The 23,794-nt window shown below is 44.0% G+C and overlaps 1 protein-coding gene across 1 annotated transcript; it reads right to left on the reverse strand.

The window, feature by feature from the left end:
* Positions 1-1,589: 1,589 nt before the first annotated feature.
* On the reverse strand, positions 1,590-22,489 carry col1a1a (collagen, type I, alpha 1a). The gene is made up of 49 exons (XM_068578660.1): positions 22,265-22,489; positions 19,856-20,047; positions 19,115-19,137; positions 18,632-18,667; positions 17,202-17,294; positions 15,698-15,766; positions 15,530-15,574; positions 14,868-14,921; positions 14,719-14,772; positions 14,567-14,620; positions 14,418-14,471; positions 14,266-14,319; positions 13,732-13,776; positions 13,590-13,643; positions 13,449-13,493; positions 13,199-13,252; positions 12,174-12,272; positions 12,031-12,075; positions 11,778-11,876; positions 11,387-11,440; positions 11,173-11,280; positions 10,429-10,482; positions 10,194-10,292; positions 10,042-10,095; positions 9,843-9,941; positions 9,673-9,726; positions 9,528-9,581; positions 9,289-9,396; positions 9,151-9,195; positions 8,749-8,847; positions 8,526-8,633; positions 8,204-8,365; positions 8,065-8,118; positions 7,846-7,953; positions 7,668-7,721; positions 7,378-7,431; positions 7,127-7,288; positions 6,758-6,865; positions 6,235-6,342; positions 6,079-6,132; positions 5,472-5,579; positions 5,276-5,329; positions 5,060-5,167; positions 4,917-4,970; positions 4,675-4,782; positions 4,226-4,505; positions 3,925-4,115; positions 3,559-3,801; positions 1,590-3,251 (listed from the first exon to the last, which is right to left on the reverse strand). The coding sequence occupies exons 1-49, from the start codon at positions 22,344-22,346 to the stop codon at positions 3,105-3,107; spliced, it is 4,344 nt and encodes a 1,447-aa protein (XP_068434761.1). The 5' UTR covers positions 22,347-22,489; the 3' UTR covers positions 1,590-3,104.
* Between the last annotated feature and the right edge of the window lie 1,305 nt (positions 22,490-23,794).

Raw genomic sequence — 23,794 nt, forward strand, 5'->3', positions numbered from 1 at the left:
GCCAACTGTGTCTTTTTCCAAACTAGATGCGCTTTGATCATGATATTTTGACCTCTAACAGAGTGTCATTTTCATCTTTTGTAATTGTTTTATAGCGCAGCGCCTGGCTGAGTTGATCTACTTTGGAAATGTGTTAAGTTGTGTCAATTATTACCGAATAAAATTCTGCATGTTGGACCTCTTTCACGATCTCGTTTTGAACCTTGTGTGCCATAATAGAAATCATCTCATTTTGAATTTGTGGGCTGAAGTATTTTGTTTTACTTTCGCTGGATATTAACCTCTGTAACATAGAGTCACATCTGCCGAGAAGTTCTAACAGATAAAAAGTTTACGTTATTGATTTCTCCTCGTTTCTCACGATCTGCACGAAATGCAGCGTTGCATTAGTGTCAACTTAACATCAACGATTCTTGTTAATACCCCTGACCAAAAGTTGCCTTCCTTTTTATATTCAGCGGAAATCTATCTTCAAGACTAAACAACATTTGGGGGTTTTAGTGATACAATATATTTTATTTTCGTGTAATTCGGGCAAACTGACCGTCTTCAGTGCTTCAAAAAACGTCCGTCACTCCTTTTCTGCTTTTACCTGGCCTCACCTCACCAACATCCCTCTGATGTTTACCCCCAGTGTGAAGTCAACGGCTGAGTCCGTCTCGCCTGCAGAGAGGGCTTCCTCTCGGCAAACAGAGCTTCCTCTGTGTCTGAAACTGGAGAGGTCAGCATTCCTCTGCCCAGGCCTCAAATAAAGACCCTGCAGAAATAATCCAGATTCCCGCAGAGACTGCAACCTATCCTGTGGCAGCTGCCTCCCTCAAGGTGGACAATCAGTGTCTTTGTCAAGCCAAGCTGATGCCAACAGGCTGAGCAGCGGGTCCACCCGGCAGTCCTGCTGCCGGAGCTGTGCAGACGAGTGAGCCTCGCTGTGGAAACACTGGAATATTTTTGGACAAATTTGCTCATCAATACTGGATTATCAGTGTGTCTTGAAGGGATTATGGATGTCTAAATTGGATTCAATGGCCCCGCGTGAAACATCACCGGCTTTTATGGATTGCCCGACCACAACGCAGTATCTCCACTAACTGAGAGGTAGGCCACGATTATTCATCTTTCCTGACCGAGACACAGTGCACGCTACCCAGTGAGGAGCGTGGGATGAGTTTTCAGATCGGAGTGGAGGCTGACTTTTTCTCTTTCTCCTGAAAAAGAAATGTCATTGAAAAGATTTTCTGATTTCAGGAAAAATGGCACGGTACATGTCAAAGTATTTCCTGATCCAGTCTGAGCTTTTAAACAAATAGGTACGCCCAAAGACCTGATTTAGCTCCGAAACCAAAGTAAACCCCCTCTCAGGGATTTGTCTCAGTTGCATTTCTTTCTCCTCCCCACACACTCGCTCACTCTGTCTCAGTTAGGATCAGCCCTTCCAAGAGATTGAGCAAGAATTTCTGAGAGTTTGCATGAATCTCCGTATCACCATACAACTGGTGAATCAGTAAAAAAAGAAAAAGAAAAAATATGCTTTAATTCAAGTCCTAAGGGGGCAGTCAGTGAGTCATTCAGGGAATTAGGCAGAATTCAAATGTCAGACCACTTAACATGCTTTATTTCAGCATTCAAAATAATTAAAAACATCTCAATTTATTATACATATACAAAATAGGTACAGATCCTTGTGGTATTTCCCCCCCCATGGGTGTATCTGTCTGCATTTTCTCACAAACTCCTTCCTGATGGCTCTCTTTCTGTGCATCGTTTAAAAAAATAAACTTAAATCTCCAATTTTTCTTTTTTTGTGAAAATTCACCCTCTGCACAAGAAAACAAGAAACAAATAGATGTGTGAATGAAGGGGGGTTGAATGATTTTTTTTTTTTTTTGAAGGACAGAAGAGGTGAAGTAAGGATTAAAAACATAAAACCAAGAAATGCGGATCTTCACTTTTAACTCAGAGAGTTTTTGTGGAGAGAGAAGAAGTCTGTCTCATTCTGGCCGCCAAGAGTAAAAAAAACTGTGCTTTTGTTTTAGCACCAAGAGGGCTCTGCCACGCCAGAGTGACCTTAATACTACACAACAGTATAGTCTTACTGGACAGCCAGGAGACCTCAAAGAATCAATAGCACCTGAAGTTTTAGCTGTTTTCACTTCTGCTAAAGTGTTGGTAAAAGTCGACTACCCCAACGAACGCCAAAGCTACCGCAGGCTTCACAAACACTGGGCCCCCCTTTCTTTCATGTGCAGCTGATACTCCTAGCATTTCTGAGGTAGCCATAGGATTGTTTTTTTCTTTCAAAAAAGAGGTTGGAACCCATGTTTCTCTGCTGGTGGTTTTAATGTGACTTTTCTTTTAAAAAAAAAAAAAAAGAGAGGGAGTAATAGAAAGGAACAAACAAGACAGCAACAACAAACAAATCACAACAGCCACAAAATCAGCGGATGAGGAGGGAGGAGTTGTCAATGATGTCTGGGGCAGGTTTACTTGATATGGGGCGGGGGAGCAGAACAACAGAGACAAACATGGCTGTCAGTTTCACCGTTTATTCATCAACACCTGAAACGTGGTACAAAGCAATTGGGTTCTGTCTGTTGGGGGACTGTCCTTTCATTCCTCTCGCCACAGTGGTGTATAAAAATACAAAAGTCACCTGTGTGTTTCTGTAAACTCCCGAGAGGCCTGGTATGGCTGGATGAAGAGGGGAAGTCAATTTTTTTACACTTTACAGAAGCATATATTATTTTCTTGTTGCCAGTGAAACAAAATGTCTTCTCTACAGGATCCTTGGTGTTGGTGATGGTAAAAAAAAACAAAAACAAAAAAAAATGTCAGAAATGGAAAAAAAAAAAAGTAGTGGTCCCAAACGCGACGATGCAGATTCCGCCGCATCGCCGGCATCTTGTTGAAGTGCAGGTTTTAGGCAAAGCGGACCATCAGAACAATGGCCGAATGAAAATTCGTAGAATCAGGAGCGAGGGGTCAGATTTTTCAGAAAAAATGGCATTAGAAAAATGTTTTGGTGGGCCTTTTTTTGAGAGAGATGACTGCTAAAAAAAATAAAACACAAACACACACACAACAATTTCAAGTCCAGATTTCTCTTTTTACAAGAAACAGACGGGTCCAACTTCAAGGCCAAACTCTTGGTCTGGAGCACCAACGTCCATAGGAGCGATGTCAATGATGGGCAGGCGAGATGTTTTCGATGTCTTGTAGTCGATGACTGTCTTGCCCCATGTACCGGTGTGTGACTGGAGGGAGAGAAGAAAAAAAAGGAATTAGGGTCATCATTAAAATTGGCCGCTGCATAGTTGACAATCAACATTTAAAAATGTCTCCAATTTTGCCTGACCTTTTGTTCAAATCCTATAAACAGCAAGACTAGATACAGTAGCGAGCATGCATGTTTGAAGTAGGGTTTTTCCTGTCTGACTAAGGATTTTACTTTTAAGCTTGCTAAAACTACTGGTCATTTCAAACTTTTGAAGGTTTAGCATTTTAAGCTCACACAGCTGTCAGTGGGTGTAGCATGAAAGTGTCAAGTATAGTGTTTCTCACCGTGCATCCATCTTCCAGGACACTGTAGGTGAAGCGGCTGTTGCCCTCGGCTCTGATCTCGATCTCGTTGGAGCCCTGGAGGAGCAGGGCCTTCTTGAGGTTGCCGACGGTAGCGTCCATGTAGGCGACGCTGTTCTTGCAGTGGTAGGTGACGTTCTGGGTTGCCTCAGTGGACATGAGACGCAGGAAGGTCAGCTGGATGTTAACATCCTGTGGTGAAGAGCCCTCGCTGCCATACTCAAACTGTGTAGGAGAGAGGAAGGGGAGGATTACTGACTGACGGATAAGAAGTTGACGTTCGAGAAGGGACGTAGGGATGGGTTTGGAGTAATGAAGTACTCTGTTTTGTTGGTTCAGCATATTTACCTGGAAGCCATCGGTCATAGCCTCTCCGAACCACACGTGCTTCTTCTCCTTGATGTTCTTGCTCATGTACCAGTTCTTCTTGGCGACCTCGGGCTGACTTGGGGTCACGCAGGTCTCTCCGGTCTCCATGTTGCAGTAGACCTTGATGGCATCATGAGTGCAGCCTTGGTCAGGGTCGATGAAGTACTCGCCTACAAGGAGTCAGGAGAGGAATTGTTCAAAGAAATCCAGTATGCTAGTTTAGATTATCCAATATTCCTCTACATTTGGATTGATCCACCATTGCTGGGTAAAAACTCACCGCTCTTCCAGTCAGGGTGGCACATCTTGAGGTCGCGGCAGGTTCTGGCGGGGTTCTTGCGGGTTCCGTCAGGGCTGCGGATGTTCTCGATCAGCTGGCTCAGGCTCTTCAGGGTGCCATCGACCTCCAGGTCGCGGTCACGGAGAACGTTAGCGTCGTCAGCGCGGAACATGCGGAAGGGATCGGGGGCCTTCTCCTGAGGCTGGGAAATGAAGCCGAGGTCAAATCCGCCACCGGGGGCACCAGGTGCGCCGGGAGGTCCAGGAGCTCCTGTAGGACCCTGAGAGAGAAGAAGGGCAAGAAGAGGAAGATAAGAAAGTTGGTTATTTTAGTGCTCGAAGAGGCTTTGTGATGCTCCAAGCAAACCACAACCTCTATTTTTCCATAAGTTAAAAGACACAAAGTAAATAGACAGAGGAGTGGATTGATAGTTAGACAACTAGACTTACAGCAGGTCCCATCTCTCCAGAACGTCCACGAGCTCCGGGAGGTCCAGTGGGTCCGGGCAGGCCAGTCATACCGTCCTTACCAGCAGATCCAGCAGATCCAGAAGGTCCCTGTCAAGAGCGTGAAGGGTAAAGTCAATGTCAAAGTCCCTCCAAACACTGAGTTACCTTTCAACTATCTCTCTGAATATCAAAACACCTAAACTTCCCCAAGTACTTAAAGAGTGCTTGGTGTGTTAACTCACCCTGGGTCCAGCAGGTCCAGCAGAACCAGCGGGTCCTTGCTCTCCATTAGATCCCTTTGGGTTCAGAATGAAAACAGGGTTTAGGATTAAAGCGTATGTTGTTTACGTTATATATGTGCAGACGTGAGTGTGAAGTGACATACAGCGGGTCCAGGAGCTCCCTGCATGCCAGTGAATCCTCTGTGTCCCTTCATGCCTCTCTCTCCAGCCTCTCCACTCTCTCCCTTGTCTCCGCGAAGTCCAGGAGCTCCCTGTTAGGGGGAAAAATCAGATAAAGAGTGTTGTTTAGCCTTAATTTTTATGCCGTGGGATCAATTTTATTGTTTGTTTTCATCAATAGTGCTAATGTTGTTACTTACCCCAGGGCCACGAGGTCCAGCAGGGCCAGCAGCGCCAGCGGGGCCACTAGGTCCCTGACGCATACAAAAACAGTTTGATGTAAATGTTATGGTAGGTTACGGTAGCTCTTATATTATTTGGCTATTTTCCATCAACATGTGCTCTACTGTTAACTGAAGAAAAAGCACAATGACTAAACTGAGTTGTGTCACTCACAGTCTCTCCACGGTCACCATTCTTTCCAGCGGGTCCAACGGGTCCGGGGGCACCAGAGGGTCCAGGGGCACCAGCTGCTCCAGCTGGGCCACTCTCACCACGGCTTCCCTAAAATGCAAACACAAAATAATGTCATTTCACCAGCATTAATTTGAATCTCACAAGCTGCTGTGGTGAAAAAGGCATAGAGAGAACCAAATACCATACCGTGGAATATGAAACAAGTGTAGTTGTTATGTATCTCTAGTTTTGTGTCTCTGTCGGTCATTTTGATTGTATTTGTATTCATTTTGTTTCTCTTTGTAGTTGTCCTATTTCTCTTTGTATCCCTTGTGTGTCTCTTAATACTTAATAGACCACTTAATAGTTGGGTCGTCTCTTTGGAGCTGTTTTGCATCTCTTTATAGTAGTTTTGGTCTCTTTTATCGTCGTTTTGTGTCCCTTCGTAGTTATGTTTCATTTTGAGTATCGTCCTGACTAGTATGTATCTTTGAGTTGACATTTTGTAGCTGAAGGCCAGGGGGGCCTCTGACTCTTTGGGCCCAGTAGGCCTGTTTAGCGATCCATCTGGTGTTGGTGACTTCGCGATTGTGTAATTTGAATTCACCTTAGGTCCAGCAGGTCCATCGCGACCAGCTGATCCCTCGTTTCCGGGGCTTCCCTAAAACACAAACACAAAGCAGGTTAACTGATTAGAAAACACCGACACCAATATAAAAAAAGTTAGACAAATAGTTAAATAGTGTTAAAGTTAACTTCATACCTCACGTCCAGCCTCACCAGAGGGTCCAGCCAGTCCAGAGGGTCCCATGGGTCCGGGAGGTCCGCGCTCACCACCGGGGCCAGAAGGTCCAGGCTTTCCAACCTCTCCCTGCGGGTGACACGGGCAAAGTCAGTCCAGTCCTAACAATTATAGTTACTTTTCTAATAGATTTAAGTTCATATGTGCTTGTTTAATGTTGCAGGTTTCATTGCAGCAGGCCAGCAAGGTGCCTTTAATTGAGGATGGATTTGAGAAAATCTGCTTCATGCTCCTGGAGTTAATGAGCAGGAAGCAGGAGTTGGAGTTGTTTCAGCCATGTTTTCATGGAATGAACCAGAATTTAATGGTATTTCCTCATTTTTTAATGGTATTTTATCATCCTTGAAGGTTTTGTTTCAATGTCACATCATTTAGAACTGGTTTTCGATCACTTCATATATCTGCATTTGGAATGTTGTTTGATTGATTGAGTTTGTAGTTTGGTAGAGTAGTTTTGTAGAGTAGAGTAATAACAGGAACTTACGGATGGTCCGGGCATGCCAGGGAAACCTCTCTCTCCTCTTTGTCCAGGCAGACCAACAATACCACGCTGTCCAGCAATACCTGAAGGTCCAGGGATACCAGGAGCTCCCTGCATTGGTGGAGAGAGTGATAAAGTAAAAGACGTTACAGAGATTATAAATCATAGTGTAGGGACAGCGACGAACATCTGAAGTAATGTCTGTGTGTTGTCAGTGAAAATGTGAAGCTTTATTAATACAATGCTACAACATCAGGAGGATAATTTAGTTGGAATCAAATCAAACGTTTTGTTGGCAAACAATCATTTGGTTCTGTTATAGCTTGAGATGAAAGGGGCTTCAGTTTCTTTTGATGGTTAACTATAACTTACGGTAGGTCCGTCTCCACCAGCACCACCCTTCTCTCCAGCAGGTCCTGGGGGTCCAGCAGCACCCATCTCACCAGAGCGACCAGCAGATCCAGTCTCACCACGGTTTCCTTTGGGTCCCTCTTTGCCAGCTGGTCCAGAGGGTCCGGGAGGTCCAGCATTGCCCTATAGAGAAGAACACAACATTGCTGAAAACCACCAAAGGGCCCTGCCACAGGAACAATAGGTGCTGATAACATTAGAGGAAGACTTACAGAGGGGCCGGGAGGTCCAACTCTACCAGCAGCACCAGGGAAGCCAGTAGCACCCTAAGAACAGACAGAGGACAATTAGCTGACTGGCACACAAAAATGGCCATATCACAAGAAAACATGTTTTGACAGTGGATTGTCTCCAGAATTCTCTCTGCTATGGCCATGGGAACTGTTCCCTCTGACCACTATGCTACTGATAACGCTCCTGATCTAGGATCGAAAGCTGAAGTCTGCATACATGTAAATGTATCAGAGAAAGAGGACGACAGTGAAAAAAAGTGACGACTCACAGAAGGTCCAGCACCTCCGCGGGCTCCCTTAGGGCCAGTGTTTCCATTGGGACCCTGAAATGGCACAACAAAGTGTCAGTCAACATGGGAGAACCAGTACTAGGCAATGTAGCCTCAACTTCTTATGTTCACTCTGAATTATGGGATTTTCTAGAAGGAAGTGTGAATGTTTAAAAACCTGAGGTCCGGGGGCACCAGTTGGTCCAGCAGCACCTGGGGGACCAGCATCTCCCTTAGCACCATTATCTCCAGACTCTCCCTTAGCACCAGGCTGTCCATCAGCTCCCTGTGGTGTGATGATGGGGGGGAGAGGCTCATTAAATTCTGCATTGAAACTTCAAGCTAAAGAAAAACAGTCAGTCAAAGGAGCCAGGACATTCATGAAGAAGTGACTTACAGGAGGTCCAGCGAATCCAGCAGGTCCAGGTGATCCAGACTCTCCACGCTCTCCCTGAGGAACAAGAGTCAGTCAGTGATTACAAGATTCAAGCAACTTCCTCCATGCTCTTGAGAAGAAAAGATGGACAGGTACTTACGGGGCCTCCACGACCTCCAACTGGTCCGACGGGTCCAGCTGCGCCAGGCTCTCCCTTATCTCCGGTGGCACCAGCAGCTCCGGGAAGTCCAATTGGTCCAGTCAATCCACGGGGACCATCCTTACCAGGAGCTCCATCAACACCCTTGCCTCCTTGGTCACCCTTGGTTATTGGATGGAGAGGAGTAGTGAGGAATATGTAAACTGGAAAGCTACCGTGGATGGTGTTGTGTGAGTCGGGCCTCTCATATGGGTACTTTAGTAGTGACTACTCCTGCACCGGGAATATTGGGTGTACTAGGAATATTGCTATGGCGACTCACTCTGTCTCCCCTCAGTCCTGGAAGGCCAGCAGCTCCACGCTCACCAGGCATTCCCTGCAGTCCAGGAGGACCCTGGGCTCCAGGAGCACCGGAGGCTCCAGCATCTCCCTGGGGAAGAGAAACAAGGGGTATAAAAAAAATAACAGGAGGGTTACTCAACAAATCAACGAGAACTCCATAGACAATCAGGTTTTCGCTTTCTTTTAAATCTCCCGAGCTTTACCTTAGCACCCTCGTTTCCAGCAGATCCAACGGATCCACGGGCACCGGCAGGTCCAACAACACCAGGTGCGCCACGCTCACCGGGGAATCCTCTGTCACCCTGAGGGGAAGGCGTGGCATATTAGGGAATTTGAAGAGGAACTCCAAGAGCGGTCAAAGAAGTCTTGTGTCATGTACGATTAGTCCTACACCATCATGATTAGCCTGTTATTAGCTGGCGTTAGCTTGTTAGCATCACATCAATGTTCATTCAAACTATAGAAACAACACGTCGCTTTGTTTGTAGCTTGGTTGGTAAAAATGTGCTTTTTTAGATAACTCTCAAAAAATGCTTAATTATTGGATGCTGTGGGTCGCAGACTGCTGAATAACTGTGAACATGACAAAAATAATAGTGACTTACTCTATTGCCAGCAGGTCCTGTTGCTCCAGCCTCACCGGGCACACCCTAGATAGACATAGAGGCAATTCATATGTTAATTCACAGTATGAAAGTATCACGTTGATCAGGTAATCAAATCAACCATGTCTCAGTCAGTACCTGCTCTCCGGGCTTGCCACTCTCACCAACGGCACCCTGAGGTCCGGGGAGACCCTGGAATCCGGGAGGTCCGCCAGGTCCTTGTTCTCCTCTCTCACCAGCAGGACCCTGATATTGAGAAGGACTGTTAGAGCTGACGGAAAGCATAGTGTGGGCACGACTTGTCTGTATCTTTGAAGTGTAGTTTGTAGTGAGAGATCGTCCGGCTTATGAGGTGTGTGTGCGTGTGTTTTACGTACAGCAGGTCCAGAGGGGCCTTGAGCACCAACGTCACCGTCCTTTCCTGGAGCACCCTGGGTAGAGAGATGGTAGCTGTCAGACACATAAGTTCAGAAAACATCAACTATAATGGATTCAAAGAGAAGCTAAGTGTGGACAACTTACAAGTGCGCCAGTGGGTCCCATTACTCCTCTCTCGCCAGGCTTTCCACCCTCACCCTATAGACAGGAGTAGAAGAGCACTATTAGCAAGGATGCCTACTTTCTTGCAGTCTAATGACTCAAGAGTTAGAAACAAACGATCCATGATACTTTTGGGTTGACCCATTACTTACAGCAGCTCCTTTAGGTCCAGGGAATCCCATGACTCCAGGCTGGCCTCTAGCGCCAACAGCGCCAGGGGGTCCGGGGCGGCCATCTTGTCCTGTTGCTCCCTGGTGAGGAAGATTAATGAAGGATACATTTAATTAAATGCAACTTGTCTGGGTTTTGCTGAGATAAAGATCAAATGTATTGTCCTGAGCGTGAACTTACAGCGGGTCCCAGCTTGCCATCGGGTCCAGGGCTGCCAGGGCTACCAGTCATACCCTACGAACAAAGGTTCAGAGGTCAGAGAGGTCAGCCTGTAAAGTGAATAAATTATGTTTCTGTCAATTATCCGACGGGCAGTTAGGAGGGAATCTCACCTTAGCTCCGGGCAAACCAGGCTCACCAGTGCGGCCAGATTCACCGGTTGAACCTTTAGGTCCAATACCACCGGGGGCACCACGCTCGCCATTGGCACCCTATGACGTGGGAGAAAGAGAGAGAACAAAGTTAATAAAGGCAAAGATTAGTTAAATCAAATCTAATCAGAAGTATCTCCATGATTGTAAGGGGAAGAGGGACGTATCGACCGTGGCTGTTCTGTTTTTGACTTACTTTGGCTCCAGCGGCGCCATCAGATCCAGGGAAACCACGACCACCAGGGGCACCCTGGGAGATTCAAGCACATGCTGCTTAGCTGTATGACCAACACAGTCGGCACCGTATCGAGACAAAAAATAGTACATTTCTATGTTCTTAATATATCCTGTTCTTTCCAATGAAGTAAGTCCATGTCAACAATATATTAGTTAATAAATGATATTGTATTGTCTGAACTGTTTCCAAAGGTCAGTTTCTTTTTTTACTGTGCGGTATGATGCATTGTGGGTCAGATCATGAAGTCTCAGGAAGCAATTGTTGTTAAGACATGAACATGTCGCTCCCTGGGAGCATTCTATGTGCAATACATGTCAAATACTGTGATAGTAATAATGTTTTCCAAATATCTGGAAATGGTGCTCTGTTCCTGCATTCATAGTTCATCTTTGTGGCCTGCAGGGGGCACTAGAGAGTGTATTTAGATGGTCCTGTTATGCAGAAAAGGGTGTCTATATCATTTGTGGCCTACACTGTGTATACTTCTGTTGTATGGGTAGATCATATTACGACCTTTTTCTTTATTTTTATATTCATAACATTCATCAGATATTTATATTTGCACTGACCAGCTAAGGTTGTTTATCTTTTTAAACTAAGACAATACCACCAGAGGGCAACTTATTCTATTTCCTCACCAGTTACAATTTTTACAGAATATCACAGTATACAGTATCTTATAATAAATAGTGAGCTGCTTACTCGCTCTCCAGGAGCTCCACGGGCTCCTGCAACACCAGGCTCTCCTCTGGCTCCTCTCTTGCCTTCCTCACCGGATGGTCCTGGGGCTCCAGCAACTCCTGCAACACCCTGGAGAACAAACACACGAATGGCATAAGAGATGGAACGTGCATTTGTACACGGGCGTATGTTACGTAGCTGTGCGGCGCTCCGTCTGCGGTGGACTTCAACTTACAGCCTCTCCCTTGACACCAGCCTCTCCCTTGGCTCCTGGGCCACCGACGTCGCCCTGGGGGAAACGAGCAAATGAGCAAACATAAACAAACAACACCAATTCAACAACTGACATCAGTCGTCAAAATCAATCAAACAAACAATCAATCAATAACTGAGATGGTCAACAACAAATAAATAAAAATACAAATAAACAAATAGCCGTCAACAACAAACAAAATACTTGTACAAAACCAAAGTAAAACAGTGTTTACTTGTGATTCAGTTTTACTTTTACTTCAGTATGTTTGGAATTAATTACTATTTCTAATCTTGCCCATTTGAGCCCATTACTAGACAGAAAATCTAAATGTTGCCGTTGGTTAGTATCTGCTGAGAAAGCTTTTACTCACAGTGTTACCCTTGGCTCCGGGTGCACCGCCAGCACCCTGAGGTCCTGGAGGTCCACGTGGTCCGGGGAAACCGGGAGCTCCGGCAACTCCGGCAGCACCCTGCAGGGGGCGGCAACACACAACAGCAACACGGTCACGTCACGCTGCTATGTGACTATGAAACAACACCTTTTTTTTTTTTTTAGCAGGGAAGGGATTTGAATCCTCAGCCCTGCCTTGCTCATGAGGTAAATGTGATGAGAGAGATACTCACGGGGGTACCCTTAACTCCAGAAGCTCCATCAGTTCCGGGGTTTCCCTGAGAGGAGAAAGAAGGGAAGAGATTTGTATTGACCAGAAGATTCTTCATCTAGAACCTGTACAGTCCGTCATTGGGGGGTTACTGCTTGTACTTACAGAGGCTCCAGCGGGGCCAGCAGGTCCGGGGTTGCCAGGCTCGCCACGGGATCCAGCGGGGCCTTCGGATCCACGTGCACCCTGAGGTCCTGCGTCACCCTGGGTAGACGGGAAATCAAAGAGCAGTCAGACAATCGGTGTCCAAAGCAAAATTGAGGCTGCAATTTCGTCAAGGTGGAAGACTCGTAAAGGAATGAAAAGCACCATTATCATAGACCAACAAGGCAAACTATGTTGGTACCTAAATATGAAGTGGAAGAACAGGTTATATTTTGAGCTTACGCCATGTAATAATACTTTTTTGTCTTTTCTTTTTTTGTACATGAATGTATTCAGTGTTGTATTTATTTTTCCTTTACTTGTGGTGCGCAATAGTCTCAATTTTTCGTCCTGTCAATCCCTTGTAAACAATTTTTAAATGCATTTGATTTGTTTGAAGGGTGATTGATTAATTGATGGATTCCATCAGACTATTGGAAACAATGTCTGTACAGTTAACTAAAACCAAACTTCACACTACATAGTTGTATTACGGTATACAGGATTACTAAATACTACTGCTACTTTTAAATTTTATACAATAAATATAAGCTAACAAACACAAAGTTAATGTTTTCCGTGTGAAATATTTATTACTCTATAGCCAGTACTGTCCATCAGCAAAAGGCAAATTTAATATCCATATTGTAATTATTAGATAATTTTCCGCACGCAACTCCAAACCCTCAAGATGTAGTATGAAATAGGGACATGCAACAGAGTTTCTGTGCAGCTTGGATGACCTTGATTGACCCCCACCCTGTGTTATCCCTGTTCAAAGATCACATCAAAGGTCACATATGTTAAGAGACGAAGGCAACTTTCTAGTGACTACTGCAAGCTCCTTTAAGAAAAGAAAAGTAGAGGTAATAAGATACGTCTGGTGTTGTTTTGGATTGTGAAAGCCGTGAGAGATTAAGGAAGATCCTAAAGATGAAAAATATGTTGTTTTAAATGGAGGCTCATCATAATGGTTGTCATTTTACCTTGGATCCAGGGCCACCGGGGAATCCGGGAGGTCCAGCGGGGCCAGTGGGACCCTAGAAGGAAACAATAAGACAAACAGGTTCAGGCTAATGTAGCAGATGCATCCGGCCATCACAGCCAGTGCAGAAAATATCATTTTATTTTGCTTGATTTGTTTGGTCTTTCTGACAATCCCCCTGGGGTTTTGTTGTTCATTTAAAATTGCTACCAAAGGACAAACACGGTTGTTCTGTAAAGTGAAAGACTCACGTTAGGTCCGGCAGAACCAGCAGCACCATCGTTACCACGAGCTCCCTGCAGCACACAAACACACATTATTGATTGGTTGATCTGTTCATTGACCGACTAGCTGGTCGATTGAAGTGTGTGTAAGCGGGTGTGTGGACTCACAGCAGCTCCAGAGGCTCCATTGCGACCTCTCTCGCCGGGCAGACCACGAGGTCCCTGAAACAAAGACACAAAGAGTCAGTTAGCTATACAAAACGCAACATGGCAACTATATGGCAGAGATGGGGATGATTGTTTTACTCACCATAGCACCAGGAGTACCATTCTCACCGGAAGCTCCAGTCTCTCCCTAAACACAAACACCATAAACACACAGGCAGGTGAGGGATGAGAAAAAACTAAAACATTACAAATTAGCCAATATGGCTACTGCTAGCCAATGAATATCCAATATGGCTGTAACACTACTGTGACCACAACTACAAACTTATAACCTGAGTTAGTGGTGTTGGAAAGTGTAAAGAAAAGATGCAAATTGTTGCATCATTGAACATTTAGGACCCAGTTTTAGCCAATTTTAGGGGCTAAAGGTCCAGATAGCTTAGCTTCTGTAGCTTCCATTCCTATAAATTATTTTAAAAATCAGTCACTTCTGAATGTCACTGGAGAGCAATATTAACAGGCGATTACTTCCACTGCAAATTCTAGTACTGCGACTCCTATCCCCATTGCCATTAGGGACTTACAACCAGTACTTCTATCAATACCGCCACCATTTGTGCCGCAAAATCTGCATGTTCCTTCACTGAGGAGCGAGGTATCAAAGAGGGGCAATCACCTTGGGACCAGCGGGGCCATTGTCTCCCTTGGCACCATCCAGACCACTGAATCCCTAAAGAGATAGAGAGACATAGCAACAGATTAGGTCCAAAGTTGTAGGAGATGCTATAACGTTTATCTGTTGAGCGGGTTGTGGGAGTTCTGACTCACTCTGTGTCCCTTGATGCCGGGCAGGCCAGGGGTTCCTGGGAAACCACGAGCTCCCTGAGAGAAAGAAAACAGATTTTAATTCATATATCTATCACGACTCTGTTTTCTTTTTCAATAGGAATAGGAATTACACCGCCACGACGACTTACCTGTGGGCCGGAAGGTCCACGCTCACCGCCACGACCAGGTTTGCCAGACTCACCCTAAAGAAAGAGCAAACGGGATGAACACATTGAGTAAGTCAACAATTTTTCACTTTAAGATTGGAGGTGGTGAATATGGGCAGATCCGGTCGACTTACATCCTCTCCGTTCTTTCCAGAGGGGCCGGCGGGGCCACGGGGTCCCATGGCACCCTGCAGAGAAAGACACACATCGAGGTGAGAATGACCACAGGCTACCGAGGCGCAATGCAGGCGTGTGTTTGTTTCGATATGTTCCTAATACTCACAGCTTGTCCAGCCTCTCCAGGCTCACCAGGGGGGCCGGTGAATCCCTGAGGTCCCTGCAGGTGGAGACACATCAAACACCATCACTACTCCACTTACACCACCGACAATGTACAAGTTAATTGACAACAATCTCTGTTAGGCGTGAATCTAACCAAGTTATTTTAAAGATATGCAGTGTGCTTTAGTGGGGAGTATCTTTGTTTCATACTGTTAACTGGGAACAGTAGCAGAATTTGAAATGCAGTCAAGAGAATAACTAAACGCTCTCCTTGTATGGCAGGTCACTCAAGCTAATCATAAGCCTCAAGCTAACCGACTAGCTAAAAGGTTTGAATCAGCCTTCCCGGTGCCGACAAATTGTAGTTTTAGTGAGAGGCAGGCAGGTGCTGTCAAAAGTGTTTCACTGGTATCTTTGTCCTAGACTGTAACGCGCACACTTATCCATACCACAGTTGTTAGCTGTAAATTAAGCTAGTTAAGATAGCTGGAGTGCGATAAGAGTTTGATGCTGGCTTTGTGTCAACTGGCCATCAAGGGGAGGGTAGGGATGTCATAGGTGATGTCATGATGTATGAGGGGACACGTGCCTTCTCCTCCTCTATCCTCGCAGCTTCAACTAAAAACCAGTTTGCGTGGAAGAAGAAGGAAGCGGCATACTTACACTTGAACCGGGAGCTCCGGGAGGTCCGCGGGGTCCCATTGGGCCCTATGAATCAGACAGAGGCTCCGTCAGTCACAGGCAACTATGATTGAGGGTGAAATGATTGTGTGTGTGTGTGTGTGTGTGTGTGTGTGTGTGTGTGTGTGTGTGTGTGTGTGTGTGTTTTACCATTGGTCCAGGAACAGGCATGGAAGGAGATTTATCATCGTAGCCACCAGACATCTGAGGGGAGAAGTTCTGGAAAAACAAAAACAGAGCTATAAATATTCTAATCCAATATATTTTCTAAAAAAGGTTCAACTTGATCTTATTTTTTTATTTTCATGCCCGTTATATGTAAAACATTTTCACAATTGTTTTAAAAACCAGAATCATTTCCCTTGCTTTGTAAGTATTTAGTGATTTAGTAATGATCCTCAATTATGTCTTAATCCTGGAAAATAACATTCACACAGAAGCAACTAGAAACAAAAGTTGTCAGATTCAATATCAAAGTGCAGTTTGGTCTTCCCGGTCGGTTTCTGACAAATGTATAAATCCTCATTATTTTTGTGTTAACAAACAGTTTGGTCCCCTTCTTTTCTCTGCCAGCCAGGGCCATCCCCCGACCTTTAACCTCAGCACTCTTACTGTTGCTGAAGTAGAATTTGTTAAGCTCAATGAAGTCTCTTTGGATGCAACTTATGTTATTTGACCACAGAGGCTACTTAGAAAGTGCAAGATGAGGTAAGGTTAAACAAGGCTAATGTTGGTGTTAACTCAGCTGAGTTTGTGTTAATTCCTACACAAACATGCTAAATTAGACTGGGATGGTGTATCAGATTAGTTTAGTTTGATGAATTAGTAAGTGAGTCAATGATAAATCATAGAGAAGAATGCTAATTTAGGATAGAAGTCAATAGAAAGCTAATCACAGCATGCAAAGTTAGATTGTGATACTATATGCGGTTAAGAAGCATATTAGTCAACAATATATTCCACATTAGCATGGTAAATTTGACTGGGAAATCATGTTAGCTTAGCCTAAGGAATTAGCAAAGTGATCTGAAGCAATAACAAATTTACATGCTCAGATGTAAAGTTTAAAAAAAAAGCAGTCTATGGGCATCAATTTATACATAATTAGTATAGTAGGCTAAATGTGTTTCAATAAACAATCAACTAATTGATCTGACAAGCATCCAAGACATTAACTTCTGACCTTCTGCCCCTTGACTCAAAAAGCCAAACTTCAAGTCAGAGGCAATTTTTTAGGCCACAGCCAACAAGCTTGACTTTTAGCTGTGAAACTGGAGTTAGTTTTCCCAGCTCGTCCCACCCTCCCTGAAGCTGAGCACAGCCACCATATTGGTATACTGGTCCATTTGGGAATCTCTTTAATAACCAAAGCACTAAGCAAGTCTCAGCATGCAATCCAACAAACTAGAAGAACCAATAGGGATTATGGGTAGATATGAGAGCTGAGAAGAGCAAAACTGAATTGGAACTAATTTATTTTAGACTCACCACCACAGAGGAAAAAGTTGCAGCGAGTGACATTAGGTGGTTTATATGATACGATAGGACACCTCTGTCCAACAAATGAGCTAAATGCACAAGTCTTGGTCTGGCTTAGAACTGGTTAATTTGGACTGAAAAGAGTCACACACCAAAAAATAAATCTACAACTTACTCCACCGAGGCCGGGGGGTCCAGGGGGGCCGGCAGGTCCGGGATAACCGGGCTGGCCGGGGACACCGTCATTACCAGGGGGGCCGGGATTACCCTGCAGATTGGGGGAAGAGAGAAAGAAAGAAAGAAAGAAAGGGTCAGACTATAGAGTCAGAATAAATGGTTGTCTTAGGTGCTAAACACACAGAGAAAAAACAGACTAAAACATTAAGTGTTTGATTTTGTTTAACCTCCAATCACATGACTGCCTGTACTCTTGTTTCATTATCAAAATGAATCCTGGGTATTATCTTTATTTCTTATGTGTGTCCTGGCAGGCTCACTTGCTCCCTAAAGTGGTAAAAAGCAGCATTAAACCTGAACGAGGTGCAGTTTACTCCCCTGGGAGACTGACCATGTGACCAACCGGGATGGAATGGCGGTCATGTGACACGCAGGCTACAGAAAGTAGGTAAGACCTACCATTGACACTTTTTTAGGGCACTACACTTTCTGTGAAACAAACCTCAAAATAAATTAACTCTAATGACTTCTACATATTACATAATACCAAACATACATTTCAATAAGCAATAATTATTTTATATTGTAATAACATTCACGGTGAGCTAACCGAAACCAAAGATATTGCAAATTATCAAAAATGAACTGTACAATTGCCCATCAAGTTAGATAAAAGTGGCATCACCACTGCAAAAGCAATCCCAAATGCAGTTTTATTTTTATTTTTGTAATATAAGACATTTTGTTGATGTTATTTTTGAGTTTTCTCTGAAAGATACTAAACGTTCTTGACTAAAAATCTGACTCTTTCTCGCAGTTTCTAACTTTCCTTCAAACAAGCAAAGTTTCAGCTTCCTCCTCACTCTGCGTGCCTGAACTTGACCTCTGCATCTTTTCAGTCACAGATCTTTTCACTGCTCTCAGTTAATGCTGAACCCTGCTAACGCACATTACTTCCCCTTAATCTACTCTGTTCTGTCACAATGGTTTTCAGAAACAAGATACTTTCACATACTTTAGAGGTCAATGCAGCAAAGTGCAGTTTTAAGGATGTATATGTGTCATTTACTTTAGTATTGATATGTTCAAGGGCTTTTACATTATTCAGTGTCTCTGATGGCGGTAGTTACTTTGCAAAAACAGTGTTCAAATGCAATATCCATCTTTAAATATGAAGCCATTTGTCAGTCAGACCTGATGCCATTTCCGTTTCACTTCGAACTCTTCTCTACTGGGATGTAAGTACGCTTTTTGCATTCCGGACCAGGCTAAAGGATCCTGTTTCTACATGTGACTTAATAAAAACTGAGTCAGTACAGCAGCTCCATTCTCCATTCTAGACGCAGAGGAGTCTGCTTTGAGGGGCAGGCAGTGAACGCACCATGTGGTGATCAGAAATCAAGAGAATTGATAAGCGTGTGAACTTACTCTCTCTCCCTTGGGTCCACGTTCTCCCTTGGGTCCCTGTGAGTAAAGAAAACAGTTTTAAAAAAAGTGTGATTAAACTGAATTATGTAATTGATATATCTGAATATGATTCACATGATTATTGATGTATCTGATTGAATAAATAAGTGATGTAACACAGATAATGATCAACTAACTGTATCTGATATGGGCCAATTAACAATATTTAAAAATTGAATTGAATATTTATCATTTCCCACTTAATTATCATAAGCACTAATCATCACTCAATCAATACTACAGTGAATAGATATATCAAACTGAAGCTTTTATTATTCAATGAAATATATATATATATATATATATATATATATATATATATATATATAAATATATATATATATATATATATATATATATGAAAAATAATTATGTGTTTGTGATTATTTAGAATTTAGAGGGATCAATAAATGGTTGGTGATCAATGCAATAATCAATATTTACCTCAACCTGAGGCTCCTGGAAGCCTGTAGAGAGAGAACAGAGATTATGAAAATTGGATTATAAAACAAAACACAAGCAAAGTAGAAGACGCAAATGTTCTTATAGCAAGAGAGGGGAATGTGCATCTGGTGCTGGATGAGAAGTAATGTGTGTGTGTGTGTGTGTGTGTGTGTGTGTGTGTGTGTGTGTGTGTGTGTGTTTGTACAGCTATTGTTGTGAGGACAGTGATCTTTATGAGGACCACTCTTGTGTGTTCTTGTTCAGCTAACTTTGTGAGGACCGCTGCTCACTTGTGAGGACCATGGTTGTGTTTCTTTGTTCAGCTATCTTTGTGAGGACCAACTTGAGTCAAAGGGAGGACATTTGGAGGACAGTCCTCACTTTTGGATGGAAAAGGCCTGTTTGAGGCTTCAGGTTGGAATTAGGTTTAGCTTAGCAATATGTCCGTGAGTCTTCACAAAGATCCAAGTACAAGGTTGTGTTTGTGTGTGTGTCTGTTTGTGTGTGCGTGTGTATGTGTGGAGTTAATGGGCATTTGGTTATTTTAGAGGCAAATGTGAAAGGTAGTAAGGCCAGAGTGGAAATGATTCAATGTTTTGGATTTGCCTCTTTTCTGAGGAAAAAAGTGGATAACACATACAAACAAAAGGAAATTAAATAGAAAGTTGAATCAAGACAGAATTCCGGGGAGAGCATAAAAATCATGTAACAAAAGACAGAGGAGTTGAGGGGGCGCAGTACCGTCGTCGGGGCAGATGGGGCAGCACTCGTCATGGGGGATGACGGGGTTGGGGCAGTCAGTTGTGTCCTCGCAGATGACCTCATCGCACATCACCGTGCCGCTGTCGCACACACAGATCTGGCATGGCTCAGGCTTCCACACATCCCTATCTGCAAACACTTGTCCGTCCAAGGTGCAGCTTCCGCCCGTGCCTGATGGGGGCAACAGAGAGCAAGACGGGTGAGACAGCTGGACACATTGGGCCGTATTTGTAACAGTTTAAAAATAGCTGATTTTAAAAAATCAAATCAAAGATCAAATTTCATTTTAATTACGTATGATAAAAATATATCAAAATACCACAATGTATATCTTTTCAGAAAACTTATAGTGGTGTTTCAACACATTTTATTATTTAAAATATTTAATTTATTTAAAATTATATAAAATATTATTTATTTAAAATATATATTATATATATATATATATATATATATATATATATATATATATTAGAATATCATTTTTTGATAATAATAAATACAAATATAAATATTAAGAACGTATAGTTGTTGTTTAAAAATGTATAAACAAGTATTGTTATAACCTTGTTTAAGTATTTGGGATGTCTCAGGGTTATATTTTTGTTCAGTGTATCTCTTAGCATTAACAGGAACGTTTTCAAGAACTTCACATTCAGAAAAATCATTTAAAAGAGTTGATACATTGACACAAAAGTCATGAATGCAAAACCGAGGAAATAATTTCAACAGTGACATTGGAAACATCCAGCGGAGAAGTAAATGTTGCGAAAGGTTTGGACGGTTTGGCCTCAGAAGACCAGCAGAGAGGGGAAGAATAAGGTGAAGGAGAGGGCGCCGGCGTGCATCACAAGTTGCATCGGCAAAAAGAGGCATTGAACTAAACGTGTCTCTCAGTGATATAATTTCCCTTTAACAACAATCAGAACAGAGATCGCTCCCCCTGCTATGACTCAAAGTCACATTTTCCGACCTGCAGCTGCATCGCCGCCGCCGCTCTGGCCTTTTCTCAACAAAACTGAACCCAATCGGGGGCTCCCTTTAGGGGCTTCAAGTGTCCCACAGCGTGCCAAAGTGCTGAGCTCAGAAGGGAAAAGCAACAGAGACTTTGCTGCAGACTTTGGCAGCAGATGGTGGAAAGTCGGTCCGCATGTGTTTGCAATTAGAGGAAAAGGAAAAAAAAGTGGAAAGACGAAGAAGAGGAGGAGGAGGAGAAGGTAGGAAAAAAAAGGAGGCGGTGTTGAGAGGACGTGGCGGACCAGATGTTTCCGCAGGTGCGGAATGAAGCCGCTGGGTGGCGCTGTGAGACCGTTCACGGGGGTCAAACAGCATCTACGTTTAGACATGCAGCTGAGTCCTTTCCAGACAACTGGAACATCTGGAAAAATAGAATTTCCTTGGCGCTTGGCTTTTCCAGAGCTAATTTTCTTTGTCTTCGTTCAAGAGGAGAAATTGTTTGTGTCTCAACACCAACAGAGGCCTTAGTTCACGCCCGCTTCACTGACCCCCAACTCTCTTTAGGTATGAGATCTGAGCTTTTGTAAACCCTCACACAAGGTCACCAAGTGGAAAATTGCTCGGGGTATGAAAGTCAAATGTTTCCGGTGGCCCAGCTCACTTGCTCACCTGGCCAACTCAACAAATGGCTCCAGGCAGTGACAGACTCTGCCACATCAACCAAAGCCTGAGAAAAGCTCTACCCTCACTACCTCACTGGAAGCAAGGGGGGTTCTTAAAAAAAGAGGCACTTTTTATCCCCTCTTCAGTCTTACATCCACAATCGTAGCGTTTACCAGCTTTTCAGGCTGGGATCCACTTTTGGCAGGCAGAGTGGTTAAGGGTGTCAAATTGATAAAATGCCAGAGACATTCTGGCTTTGTCATGTCCGGGGAAAACGCTGCTGCTTTTCTGAAAATACAGCTTTTTTTGAGGGTAAGGGGTGTAGAAAACATGCATTTCTGCTATTGGAGAAAGCCTCGCCTGGAGGAAAAGCCTGGAAAACCTGCAGCAACTCGCTCTGCATCATGCACAGGGTGGGGGTAGGGGGGGTGGAGAGACAGAGAGAAACGCAAGGAGAGAGGGAGAGAGAGGAAGAGGGGGCCTTCTTGAGATTCCCAATGCATTACGTACACCCTGTACTGTTTAGACTGCAAGCTGCAGAAGTTTCTCCATCTATCCATATTATCTTTCTAGTGGAAACAAAAGGTGCAGCAAGCATCAAAGTTCCTACTTCTACTTCAAACTTTTTTTTTCCTCTCTTCTCGTCCCTGTCTAAGATCTCGGCAGCCGTCCACCCATGAAGAGAGAAAATCCACTTTCAAAAACCAGTAGAAAAAGAAAGGAGGGGTGGGAGGTTGAGAAGCTCCAGCAAACAGTGATGAGACTTACGGTCGTCCTCGCCCTGCGCCCTGACCAAGAGCACTGCTGCGCCGAGCAGCAGCGCGAGCCTCAAATCCACAAAGCTAAACATGTCTAGATGCCACCAGACATGTAGACTCTCTGAGGAAAAAAAAAATGCCGGGGATGTTTTCTCTTGCTGCTACACTCCACTCATACACTGTTTTTGGGGCAGGGTCCGCTCGTCTGTTCACAATCCTCCTGACCCCAGCAGAAAACTCCCTACTGCCTACACTCACTTTCCGCTGGGGTTTTTATATGGGAGCCTGAAGAACTGGGAGGTGCTGGGAGGGGGGCCTGGACGAACTGGGGACGCACCCTCATTACCCCGCCGCTGCTGCTGCTGCTGCACGTTTAGGAAAGACAAGAATGGACCCCTCCTTCAAAGAAAGAAAAAAAAACAGTAGAAAAGAGAGAAAAAACAGAAGAAGAAAAAAGCCAGCAGATCCCTCCTGTAATTCCACAGCAGAAGGGTTGGAGTTAGGATCAGAGGAGGAAGGTGGGCCGAGCAAGCATGGAAACCTGATCCTGAAGAGCATCGGAGGATCTCCTCTTCTAGCAGCCACGGGTTTAATCCAGGTTTTTATTTCTGGTTCTGGTCTACTTCCTGAATCACTTTGATTTTTTTGTGCTTCAGGTCAAGGTGTAGCTCGCGAACACAACGTCCCAGAACATTAAAGATTTTGGTGTGTTATAGTTTTGTTTAGTGTGTGTTTCGTTCTCCTGCAGGTTTAGCTCAGCGTGTTGTGGGGTTTTCTGTTGCTAACTCAGTTGCTAACTCGGGTTTGGGTTCCCTGTTTGCATTGTTCACGCAACTTTATTTGAGTGAATTTGTCTTCTCCCTCAGTCCACATTGACAGAAGTGTCAGCTTTACTTTCCAGCAGTTAGAAAGAAGTAGGCATTTGGCTTTATTCAAACAAAGGGATTGAATGTCAGGATTTGTCGGCCTTTGGTGCTCTAGTGTCAACTATTCTTTCAAAAGGAGACTTGGTCTTCCAGCTTCATTAAAGTGCCAAATTCAAATTTTCTACAATCCGCCTCTAATTTGCATCTGATTGCCACATTGCCACAGGCCACAGGCCTTTCACGAAATGACTCGCGCAACTTGTTGGAAGTCAGTGTGTTGGGGGATTTTTTATAGTGATTTTGAAGGTTTGCACTTCAGACACAAGTCAGTGACTCATCAACAGTGAGTGTCTGTGAGAGCACGACACTGTAGAGCTTTGTGTAGTTGAGTTCTCCTGTATCAACTCCCAGTTCAACACTAGCATGTAAGCTAAACCCACACCACCTGAACTAGTTCTGCATCAGGTCATGTGACCCGGTTATGGCTTTGAAACCAAGTAAGTTACGAGTTCCTAATCAGCTAAAACACCAACTTGAGTCTGACTTCTGTTTCGGAAAGTTTGGTGATCCTCAACCAACCCCGAGCTTCAAAATCCAAGATGCTGTCAACCGAAGGGAAAAGCTGTGGCACTATACTGTTTATTAGCCCTTCTGTCTCATTTCTGTCTCACTAA

This window comes from Clinocottus analis, unplaced genomic scaffold, assembly GCF_023055335.1.
Source record: "Clinocottus analis isolate CAN_PGR_092001 unplaced genomic scaffold, fCliAna1.0.p SCAF_16, whole genome shotgun sequence".
Classification (NCBI taxonomy): Eukaryota; Metazoa; Chordata; class Actinopteri; order Perciformes; family Cottidae; genus Clinocottus; species Clinocottus analis.

Bases quoted from the DNA above. Each gene is read 5' to 3' on its own strand.
- col1a1a (XM_068578660.1), bottom strand. From the start codon at position 22,346: ATGTTTAGCTTTGTGGATTTGAGGCTCGCGCTGCTGCTCGGCGCAGCA. The intron at 19,138-19,855 runs GTACTGCGCCCC...CTCTCTCTACAG, and splicing joins CCCCATCTGCCCCGACGACG to GCTTCCAGGAGCCTCAGGTT. The intron at 9,397-9,527 runs GTACGTAAAACA...TCTCAATATCAG, and splicing joins AAGGCCCCTCTGGACCTGCT to GGTCCTGCTGGTGAGAGAGG.